The sequence below is a fragment of the Equus asinus genome, chromosome 13 (genome assembly GCF_041296235.1).
Source record: "Equus asinus isolate D_3611 breed Donkey chromosome 13, EquAss-T2T_v2, whole genome shotgun sequence".
Taxonomy (NCBI): Eukaryota; Metazoa; Chordata; class Mammalia; order Perissodactyla; family Equidae; genus Equus; species Equus asinus.
In genome coordinates, this window is record NC_091802.1 from 35647472 (window position 1) to 35659953 (window position 12482).

Consider the following 12482-nt stretch of genomic DNA (forward strand, 5'->3'; position numbering starts at 1 on the left):
TGCTTGTTAAAATGCCTATTACCTGATCTCTAAGTGCTTCAAATGATCAGGATGCAGGATGTTTTAAGGACAGTGTTTACAGAACTATTGGACTCACTGCTGTTTTAGAGTAGCTACTACAGGGAACACACTGTGTTTTGAAGCAGTGTTTATTATCAGATGATTGTACAGTACCACAACTGCTGTTAAAAACTCCAATGATGGGGCCGGCCCGGTGGTGCAGCGGTTAAATTCGCGCTTTCCGTTTCTTGGTGGCCCAGGGTTTGCCCATTTGGATCCCTGGTATGGACATGGCACTGCTTGGCAAGCCATGCTGTGGCAGGCATCCCACATATAAAGTAGAGGAAGATGGGCACGGATGTTAGCTCAGGGCCAGGCTTCCTCAGCAAAAAGAGGAGGACTGGCAGTAGTTAGCTCAGAGCTTATCTTCCTCAAAAATAAATAAATAAAAAATTTTTTAAAAACTCCAATAATGATGTTAATTTATAATTTTGTTGTTAATACTGACAATCTACTTTTATCTTCAAAATTTCTATTTAGTAGAATCTCATGTATGGAAAAATATGATTTACTTAAATGTTCCCCAATTGTTTGAAAATAGTCTGCAGAGATTGTTTATTGGTTTCCTTTGGTAATCAGTGACTATTACTATTTTTTAATAGAATTTTCTCTCAGCAAGTTTATTTCTTAACCCATTTTTAAAATGCTTTAAAATAAAGTACTCATTTAAAAATTTTTCTGTAATTATTTTTATTTGTAGGATGAACTTTCTGATGTTAGCCAAGGAGGATCTAAAGCTACCACTCCAGCATCGACAGCTGCTTCAGACGTGGCAGCAATTCCTGCTGATACTCCCTTAAATGAAGATGGTGAAGGATTGGTGAAAGCTGTGGATACGCCAGATAAGTCAGAGATAAGCAAGCATATTGAAGTACAGGTAGCCCAGGAAACCAGACATGTATCCACAGGTGAGTGACCCTAGTTCTTTACTTACTGGCAAAGTATTCAGTAAATCCAGATGATGTGGGTATGAGAAAATACATCTTTGGGGTGTTACTGCTTGAGATTTATAAAATTGTACTTAATTGTAAATAAGCTTATAAGAGTTGATGATTAAATAAAGTTTTGGAGAGAAAAATTGAGAGGGCTGGGAGATTGGACAGCCTGAAAGTCAGGAGGACAGTCTTTTTCTGTCCCCTGCCTTAGATCATTCATTAGTCTTTGTCTTTAATTTCTCTATATTCCACCTCTTAAATTGGAATGAAAACAGGGAGTTCTGGCCTGGGATGCACTGCACTGTGTCCCAAGAATCACAAATGAAAACTTTCTTTGGTTATTTGTTAGTTTCTGATATTGACTGTTAATTAAATATGTGACATATTGTCTAACCCTGTGTTTCCTAGATTCCACTCTTTTAAATTTTTTTAATGATCAAATGATGTATTTGCAACCATAGAAGCAACAGGATTTTCATATCAGGAGAGTATGTGATATATGCATTATTTATGTCATCTTATCCTTTCCTAAGGCTCTGCTGAAAATGAAGAAAAGTCAGAAGTTCAAGCAATCATTGAATCCACTCCTGAGTTGGACATGGACAAAGATCTCAGTGGATTCAAAGGCTCAAGGTACTGTAAATGTCTATTCCATTCTCCAGTCTAGACTGTTGTCATGTTTGCTCTGGTCCTGGAATTTGCCCTCACTATCTTATCTTTTCACCTCTCTCTCTATCTTCTGTTTCCTGGATCCTATGTCATCTTGCTTCTTGATTTATGCCTTTGTTTTGACAGAACATATTCTTGCTAGCTTTCTGGGCAAAGTCTTCATGGGAGTAAATTTTTTGATAACTTGAATGTGACAAATATCATTTGAAGACATGATTGATAATTTGGCTGAATACAGAATTCTAGCTTGGAAAACCTTCAGAAGTTTTCCTTTAGAATTGTGAAAACATTGCTTCATCGTGATGTTGAGTTTGAAGTGTTGCCATTTGGATTCTTGCTTTTTTGTATATTCTCTGCCAAAGCTTTTAGGATCTTCAGTTTATCGCTGTTTGGGTTTTTTTCCTCCTTTTTTTAGAATTCATGATGATGTGTTGATGTATCTTTTCTGTCTTCTTGTATGTAGTAAGTCCTTTCATCTGGAAATTCATATCTCCTAGTACTGAGAAATTTTCTCCTTATTCTTTGTATTGTTGTCTCTTCCTCTCTCTTTCTGGAACACCTATTAGGTGCATATTGAACATCCTGGACTATCCTCATAATTCCTTTTTTCCTTCTTCTCCAAATCTCTCCTATTCTTGGTCTAATTTCTGGATGACTTCTTCAACTTTATCTTTCAGTGCTCCTTGATTTTTTTTGTTTTTCTTGGATGGCTACTTTTTATAACATCTTGCTATTATTCTCTTATGGATGCAACATTTATTTTGGAAAAAATTAGGTTTTTCTTAATAAGTTTCTGCTGCTGCCTGCATTGTCTCCTTTTGCTCTGAGTGCCTCTGTCACAGTCCATTTGTTTGGGGCTTTTTATTTTATAATAGAGGCCTTCTTTAAATGTCTGGTGCTCTGTGCCTGTTTTGCTCATACTTGAGTAAATGACACTGATTCTCCAGTTTCCTGCCTATGACATTTAAACTTGGCTTCCATTATTCAGGGTGCAATACTGGGAGAAGGGAGGTCTCTCTGTTCTGGAGGATTGTATCTAGGTCTCATATTATTTCTTGTGCTGTCTTTCATCCCATCCTTCTGTTTTTATATCCGCCCTTACATGCTTCTCTCTGCTGATTGCTGGTTCCTTCAGTTCCTGGGCCTTTCAGGGCTTCTGGCAGCACACTGACTTCCTCCCTAAACCCCAGTGGCTTAGGTTTCAGTTTTCTTTGGTCTGTTAAATCAATTTCTGTTGTTTCCCTGTCCGTTTTCCATTTTACAGAATTTTGTTGACATTTCACCTGCTCTCGTTTCTTCTTCTATTCCCTATGTCCTTGTGGGTATATATACCTTTTTAGATTCTTTTTACTGTTGTTTTAGTTGAGTTTCTGAATTATTGGGTGATAAATGACTATGTTCAGTCCACTATGTTTAACTGGAAATCCTATGCAGACTTTTTTTTTATTAATACAACATTAATGCACAAACATACACGTTTCCCCTTTCCCCTCCACACCCCTGCAAAAAAGGGCTTATATATATGTTTTGCAACTTGGTTTTTAAAAACACCTTTATATGATGGGTTTCTTTAGTTTATAAAACTCTATTTTAATGTTTTTAACTCTATAGTTAAAATTTTCAACTTTTATGTATATCCATAATTTATTTCATCTGTGCCCTATTAATGGTCTATTAGATTGCTTCAACTTTTTGACACTATAAAATTGCTGCTCTGACCATGCTTTTACATACATAATTGCCTTGTTGTGACAGGGCTTTTGTAGAACAATTTTTGACATCGAATTCTTGGATTTGTGGTTATTTACATTTTAATTAATTAATTAATTTGGTGAGGGAGATTGGCCATGAGCGAACATCTATTGCCAATCTTCCTCTTTTTGCTTGAGAAAGATTCACCCTCAGCTAACATCTTTGCCAGTCTTCCTGTATTTTGTATGTGGGTTGCCACCATAGCATGGCTGCCAATGAGTGGTATAGGTCTGTGCCTGGGAATTGAACCCGGGCCACTGAAGTGGAGTGCACCAAACTTAACCACTGTGACACAGGGCTAGCTCCTCATTTTAAATTTTAATAGATACTGTCAAATTGCCCTTAAATGAAAAAGAAAATGACCATGCCAATTTATGACCAGGCAACATATAACATGGTAGTTAGGACCATGGATTCTGAAGCCTAACAGCCTAGGTTTGAATTCCACCTCTTTGTCTCATTTGCTGGATGATCTTGGCAAATTCCTTAACCTCTTTAGTTTCCTCATCTGTAAAATTGGCATAATGGCAGCACCTCCTTTGTAGTGTAGGTGTGAGGATTCAGTAAGATAGTTTGTGTAAAGCACTTAGACCAACACCTGGTACAATGCAGAATGGTGCTCTCTGTTAGCTGCCATTTATTGTTCGTGTTTGCTGGGATCTCACCACAGAAACATTATTTTCTTTACCAATTCTCTCTGTGGAGTTTAATGGGAATTTCTTAGGAGACCTTTGAGAAATCTTTCAAAATTACATTTTGTGTTAAATGTAAATTACAGGTAAAAAATTCCTAGGTAACTTAGCTTTTGTATTCAATTTACACTGTTAAGAAAAAGTCTTTGTAATATTGATTTGTTTGGTTTTGTTGTTTTTGTTGCATAGCACTCCCACCAAAGGCATAGAGAACAAAGCTTTTGATCGCAATACAGAATCTCTCTTTGAAGAACTGTCTTCAGCTGGCTCAGGCCTAATTGGAGATGTGGATGAAGGAGCAGATTTACTAGGTATGATAGCTTATCTGAAGAAGTATCATACTGTTTTAAAAAAGATTTTTTAAGTGATTTAATTGAAATTCCTTTAAAATGTCCGTACTGCCCAGTGTTACAGTTATTGCACTTTTAGGTAATTAATAGGAATGTATTCTTTGAAATCATGAAAATTTTAAATGAAAGCATCTTTGTATATGGATATGCCTACAATTGAATTGCATTTAAATTTGTATTTTGATTCATATAACACAATTTATTGAATTCCTGCTATATATTCCGAGAGCAGTATTACACATAAGGAACACAGTGCTGTATATATGGGTGTGTGGGTGTGGGTGTGTGTGAGTAGATGTGTAGATATATAGATTGATGGGTAGTTAGTTCCTGGCTTAAATAGATTTCATTAAATACTGTTGACCTTAATTAAATAAAAAATTATAACACTTGATTTTTCTGAGATTTCACAGAGTATTCTGTTTTAGCGCTATGGGAAATATAATCATTTTAGAGTTTGTGTTGGAGAACACCTGGTTTGGAAAGAATGCTGCCTTTGGCTCTTCCACTATTGTCTGGTGACCTTTGCTTGACCTCTCTGGGCCTTAGTTTCTTTGTGTATAAAATGAAGGAGCTGGACTCTAGTTCAGGGATTGGGCAAACTGTGGCTCAGGGGCCAAGTCCAGCTCACCTGCTATGTGTGTTAATCAAGTTTTACTGGAACACAGCCACACTCATTTGTTTACTTATTGTCTATAGTTGCTTTTGCACCACAACAGCAGAGTTAAGTCTGCAACAGAGATCATATGGCTTACAAAGCCTAAAACATTCACCATCTGGTCCTTTACAGAAAAAGTTTGCCAACTCCTGCTCTAGGTGATCTCTAAAGTTCTTTTCAACAATAATTACATACTTCTGACTTGTGTCAATTGGCTTTGGTGTACCTTTCTTATAACTTAAGACTTTATAGAAATTGAAAACCTCACGGTATTAAAAACCATTGCCTTTGCAATAGATACTGGTCTCCAAAAAGTTTTTGTATGTATTAGTGTATTTATAATACAGACTATACTGTTCTCAAAAGGTGCTGTTTGTCAATTCTTCTAAATATAGAGTAGCCTTGCTTGCATTAATTGTATGTTAAGTTTATTGGTTATCAGTTATGTCCTTGATAGTTTAAAGTATTTTTTGAAGGAAACACAAATTCTGTCTAAACAGAGCTCACAGTATATCTAGTAAGAGAGATTGATAGTATGTAAGTAAAAGCCTTCTGAATTAGACATAGATTCCTACTGTTAAAGTCTGAGTAATTGGAAGCAATTGAATGAGCTTGGATTTCTCAAGGAGGGCTAAAAGAGCAATTCTTAAGAAACACTCTATTTTTACATTTGAGTTTACACTTTAACTTTACTTAACATTAAATTTTGCATAAAAAGTTCCTTTTTAGATTTGATTGGTTTAAAAAACTGACTTCCTGGCAAAATTGAGGGGCACATGCAAAAAATATTAGAAAGAAAAATTTGAAATGTTTAAAATTATATTCAAATTTATATACAGTAGAATTCACTCTTTCTGTTGAATTTTTTGAGTTTTGACAAACGCACAGTTGTGTAACTACTATCAGAGTCAAAATATATCACCCCCCTGCAAAATTCCTTGATGCTATCCCTCTGTATGTAACCAGAATGAAGTACTTTTTTTTTTTTGAGGAAGATTAGCCCTAGCTAACTGCTGCCAATCCTCCTCTTTTTGCTGAGGAAGACTGGCCCTGAGCTAACATTGTGCCCATCTTCCTCTACTTTATATATGGGACGCCTACCACAGCATGGCTTGCCAAGCGGTGCCGTGTCCACACCCGGGATCCAAACTGGTGAACCCTGGGCCACTAAAGTGGAACATGCGCACTTAACTGCTGGGCCACCGGGCCGGCCCCCATGAAGTACTTTTTAATATAGTTTGTACACTCTACTGCCTCATAATCCAATATTGAATAATATAATTTTTGAGGTTAGTGGCCTCAAACTTTCTTTTTTGTAAGCCACATAGTACTTAGAAATAATTGTGGTCTTTTAAATCAAGTATTTTCTAAAAGCTTCCATTCTTTGTCAGAAAATTAAGCATAATAAATAGGGTAAATGTAAATTCCTGGTATTCTGGTTTCCTTTCCACTTTGAAAAGAAGAAATAGACTGTAAACTACTTCCCCCCCCCTTTTGAAGATATCAATATATTTACCTCTAGAATGTTCCACATTAGAAGATTTTAATATGTTATCTTAAGTGTAGTGACTTATGCCTACATAAATACTTTTTGGTCAAAGATGATAAGTGAAATTTCCAAGGCCCGTATTTGTTCTATGGCTTCTCTTCCGTACAATTCAGAATATAGTTAAACTAACAAAATTGTTTCCCCAAGTTCTTTAATTGACCTTGGGTTGATAAATAAGTACAAAGTCCATTTCTATGATTTCATTATTCATTTTTCTAATTACTATATTATTGTAAAACTCTTCTCTTGTTCAAAAATATAAATTTTTGCAGTTATTGTACATGCACTGAGTACTTTTTTCTAATTTCTTTTTTCTGATTTTAATAATTTAAAAGAGATAACCCCCCACATGCAGTTTATTCTGTATCTTGATTTGAGTCTCATCCCTTGACTTTCTTATTTTCATTGATCCCTTTCTCCATTTACTTTAGTCACTTCCCATGGCCACATTCTAGAACTTGGAAATCGCATTCATACATCCTATGAGTGGGATTTTGTTTCTCTTAATTATCTTCTATATTTTCAACTTCACTATCTTCACTAACTTCTTCCTATTATCGTTTAACACGTTCAGGTCTTTTCCATTTAAAAATAAAAATACTGGTCTCCTCTGACTCTATCTTCAGTACCTTTCCACTCTACTGCTCACCCTCCTCCCGTATCTAGTCACACTTTTATGCAGCAGTGTTGATGAGGTGTCTGTTATGTGCCTGGCACTATTCTAGATGCTTGTGATACATCAGTTAACAAAACAGACCCCTTGAAAGTATGGCTACTTTTACTGGCCAGGTTCCCCAGTCCCCCTGCACCTCATCAGACTGCAGTCTGGCGTTCTGCCCCACATTCACCTTTCCTGAACAACCTTCTTTTTTGCTGTATCCAGTGGTTTGTTCTCAGTTATTTCACGTGACTTCTCAAATAACATTTGTCTTTCAAACTGTCTTTGCTGGGCTTCTGTGATATCAGACCTTCCTGCATTCTTTTCCTGCCTCTGACTATTCTTTTTCAGTTTTCTTTGCAGGATCCTCTTCCTCTGCCCATCTTTCAGATATCAGTGTTCCTGTCCAAGGCCTACTTCTTTGTTTGGGAAATCTTCTTTGCTCTTGTTTCTTAGCTTTCATGGCTAATTGCTCCAAAGTCTTTATCTCCATCCAAGATTTTTTTGTAGAGCCCTGGACTATTACTTCCAAGCAGCCCACTAGATACCTCTAAGGTGATTTGGGGGGCTTTATACTTGATACGTCTGAAGCTCGGTTCATCGCCATCTTTCTTGTCCTCTCTCCCAAGACTGTTCTTATACCGACATGTACTAACTCAGTAATAAATGTAAATGAATGAGCTCACCATCCACTCAGTTCTCCATCCTAGAGCTCTTTTTCTCCCCTCACAACCAATCATGAAGGCTTATTTGCTCCTTTTCTTAAAAAAAAAAAAATCTATATATCTATCTCTATATGTATCTCCTTCTTGCCTCTGCTTAAATAGCACATCCTTCTCCAAGAATTCTGCTTTGATCCCCTCGTTAAAGCTTAGTTGTCCCTGAAATGTATGTTCTCATGGGACTGCGTTTTATTTATTATGCCACTCTTCATACTCTACTGTAATTTTTTATGTACCTGTCTCCCTGGATAGACTATAAGCTCGATGTGGCCAAGACAACTATGTCTTTTGCTCACTGTTGAGTCTGTAGCACACAACATAGCAAGTAAACGAATGGATCGTTAAATAGTTCTAACAGTTGTATTTCACCTCGAAATCTGTGATTCTTTACCTTTTGGAGTTAAAACTCTTTTACAGGAGAATTTGTAAGAGAGCAGTGTACTTTTGGAAAAATGCACATACAGAAATAGGTAAAATTGTGCATACTTTCTCAAGGGATTAACAGGTAATTCAGAAGCCCATTAATGAACTTAGCTTGAGAACCAATGCTAAAATCCGAATGAGACATCATTAATTTTAAAAACTGTCAGGCAGTTTTTTGCTTATTTTAGTAGGTAAAGTTTCCAAATATGTTAGACCTAGATTTCTGCTTGGTTGAAGTCTTGAATAGAAACGGGGCCACTTCAAGTTATGTTTTTCTTATACTTATGAGTTAGTTTTTATTGATACATTTCAAAGTGAAAATTTTGGACAATCCTATTAATTATATATTAAATTTATATATTAGATTTTAAGAGAACTCATCATTGGGAATGTCTAAACTTTAAAAACTACATTATAGGATATGATTCCCATATAGTACATATTCCAAAATTTTTCCCTCTTTAGTATTTACACTTTATTGTATTTAGTTAATGGTTTTTCTACATCTTTTCAATTTTATTGTCTCCTCTCTCATTTTGAAATAAATGAGCATAGCTCTTGCTTTCTGAAAACAATCTAATTGAGATTCTCATTCATTTTTCTCTTGGGCTGCTCACCCAGGGGAATATTCTGGTGTGTATGCTTTTAAATACTTTAATGTTACTGCTTTTTAAGCTAGGCGTTTTTGGCTGCTGTTCTCATTTAATGCTTTCTCATCATTTTTTTCTGCTCAACTATTTTTTTTTTTTTTGCCCTGCATATATTTTCAGCTTTTGTGCTTATCTCCCTATATGTTTGAGAGTTTATAGTAGACATAGTCATTATGTAAGCTTTTTTCAACCAATCTAAACCCGATTTCTTCTGACTCTGTAGCTTTATTGAAAAGTTAACATTAGTATTTAAAGCAAATATTTCAACATATGTTGCCAAAATTCATTTTGGAATTGGAATTTAGAAACTTTTTTAGTTTGTCTTTGTTTGTAGTTTTTAGAGAATGCATGGATGATTCAGTAAGCTACTATTTCTGATATTTAATTCTTCATGGTAGAAGTACCCTGATCTTTGAGAATATTTGAGATAATTATAATACAGACAAAATATGAGTCCATATGTGAGCGTTGAATTTTTAGCATTCCTAGGTTGGTTTTGTTTTGAATTATCTTTAAGTCTTTTGAAATATTATCCTTTTTAAAATAAAGGGGCATATTAACTCTTTTACCTTATGTAGTTTTCTTTAGAAATATTTCCTTCCTGTTTAGCTGGGTTATGAATATTACTTCTTCCATTGTATGTGATTTTCCAATATTAACTTAGGATAAGTGAGTGGTGGCTTTGCTTTTTTTGTGTTTGTAACTTTTTGAGATATATTCCTTAGTGTATTTGTATTGTTTTATTTCTTCACTTTCTTAAGAGTAGCAAATTAAATAGCTTTCTTCTCTCTAAAGATCACTACATTGGATCTTGCATTGAATGGTCTACCTGCCTGCCTTACAGTACTCATTAAATTATTAAACACGATTCTGTAAAGTGACAACTGAACATTATCATTTCAGAGATGGCACTTTGAAGGAAACTTAATATTATTGATCTGCGGTTTTCAATCTAATTATATTCGATTTTATTGTGCAAAAGAATTGATAAAGCATTTTTTTAGGTATAACATATTAGAGCATCCTTATGAAGGAAATCATCTTAATTTCTGTCTTTTGCACATCTTTATGCATTAAATCATAGCATTGTGATTCCAGATGTTTTTCATATCATGCATAAAACTTTACAGATTAATGATCTATTTTCATGCTGTTTCTTACGTAAAACATTTCTTGTTCTTTGTTTTTGCTTTACATGGAATGCATGGGCTTTAAGACCATAATTTCTTTGGTAAGGTTTCATCTGCATTGGGGTTCTGTCTTTCTTTGGCCTTGTTTCTGCCTGTTCTTTATTAATAAGGCCTAATCTTTAGGCAAAGGCCACAGTACCAGCTGTGATTTGGAAACAATTTCTGATCCATATATGCTATTCTTTTCTTCCCCCTAAATATTGCTACTTTTTAGAATATTTGGCAGAAAAGTCTTGATCCTTTTGAAATATTATCTATGAGAAACTAAATATAGACTAGCTAAGTTATAAAGAATTGACTAATAAAATCTTTAGCTTTATTTTTTGATGGATAATTATTTATAATTTTATAATCCACTCAAGTAGATACAGCAAATGAAATTATAGACAAAATGAGACTACTACAGGACAGATAAAATTTATGAAATAAAATTTGCAACTACAGCTTATTACAAGTTTATATAATTTTTGATAAATTCATTTTCAAAGTTTTTATCCTTTTTCTTTTGATAGGAATGGGTCGTGAAGTTGAGAATCTTATATTAGAAAATACACAACTGTTGGAAACCAAGTAAGTATGTACAAAATTTTAACAAGGATTAAAAGATTCTGAATTTTCTTCTTGTCCAAGTCAATGACGCTCCTTCAGTTTAACACAGCACTAATGCAGTCTCACTACCCCATCTCATTCCCCTTCTCTGCGTGTGGGTTTGTGCATGCACGCACATGCAAGCAAATAGGTAATGGGACAAATTTCACTGATGGATATGTTTCATGGCTTTGTTTTTTGCAGAAACAGATTTTCATCTCCTTTCTACTCTACACGTATCCATGCATTTCTCGTTATCTTCTGGATGTGTCCTATGAGTTTTTTTGCTCCCTCGCCTGGGTTGTCTATTTTCTTATCTCTTCTCTTGGGGTTTATTTTATTTCTGCATAAATGTTTTGATCTATACCCAGCCTGCCTCTTCAGAGCTCTCCTCCGTAGTTGTAGGTTCTCAGGTACAATTTGTGGGGTCTTAGGCCCTCAAACACATTTGAATCTTGTTTAGTGGGTAAGGTCTTGAGTCGTGTGGAAAAACAGATTGGACTGCTTTGTTAATTTGCTGTATATCCAAACAGAATGCAGCTATAATGAGGTCCTATGCCCACTAGACCCAAGAGGAACTAAGTCGTAGATTTTTTTTCAGTTTTTTTCCAGTTTAGATTTTGTTCTCATTAATTATTAAAGGTAAATTCAAGGATTAATTTTAGGTAATTAGTTAGGTAATATCTTTTTAGAATTTACTAACAACACTACCCTTATGGATGCTGTTTTTTAAAAGTTTAATCTTACTTAATTCTGACATTTTTATTTGTTGGTGGTCTGCCTTGCTTTACCTGTTTATTCTTCATTTGATAAGTGGGAAGAGTAAATACTTAGGCTGTTCCTCTCTATTTTTTTTTACCTTTGTCTGCAAACAGCATCAGGTAGAATACCTCTAAAGTATTCAGTTATTATTCAGCTTTATGATTATGTAGTTACTTTAGTCTACAAGAGAAAAAGCTGAAAGATGGCAAGGATATTTGTTTGTAATGATGCACTTGAAATATGTGTTTCTTAGAAATGCTTTGAATGTAGTGAAGAATGATTTGATAGCAAAAGTAGATGAACTGACCTGTGAGAAAGATGTGCTGCAAGGGGAGCTGGAGGCCGTGAAACAAGCCAAACTGAAGCTGGAGGAGAAGAACAGAGAGCTGGAGGAAGAGCTTAGGAAGTAAGTTTTCGTTATGTTGTTCTGAACCAAACTCTCTTTGCCAGGCTGCCACAAAGGGGTGTAGGGGTACCCTGGGACCCATGCCTTCTGCCCTCTCGAGCCAGGAAGGGCCAGGCGCTGCCTGGCATGGACTGAAGTGCCTGGCTGATTGCCTCTGCTGTGAGCAAGCCCCTCCACGTACTGACTTTTCTCATTTTGTGTATGTCATGATGTGAAAAAAGTTAGGACTGTTCCAATGTTGCTAATAAGGAAATTGGAAACATTCATTTTTTTCCTTCACCCAGCTTTCTGTTATACCTGTTTTTTTTCTGAGAACAGTGCTATGAGAATGTTCTCCTAAAAGAATACAGCTAAATCCTCTGTTTGGAAAAAGAAAAATAGTCATTTAGTGGTGGTTAAAATTTTTGACCTACTCTTT

The 12482-nt window shown here is 35.4% G+C and overlaps 1 protein-coding gene across 9 annotated transcripts in view; it reads left to right on the top strand.

Moving 5' to 3' along the window:
* Positions 1–12482, top strand: part of SPAG9 (sperm associated antigen 9) — a 126509-nt gene that overhangs the window by 81135 nt on the left and 32892 nt on the right. For all 9 annotated transcript variants that reach the window (XM_044744225.2, XM_044744227.2, XM_044744228.2 and 6 more), the window contains 5 exons: positions 761–968; positions 1529–1628; positions 4298–4419; positions 10821–10878; positions 11912–12064. In XM_044744225.2, coding sequence (XP_044600160.1) covers positions 761–968; positions 1529–1628; positions 4298–4419; positions 10821–10878; positions 11912–12064 — 641 coding nt within the window. The remainder of the gene's footprint in view (positions 1–760; positions 969–1528; positions 1629–4297; positions 4420–10820; positions 10879–11911; positions 12065–12482) is intronic.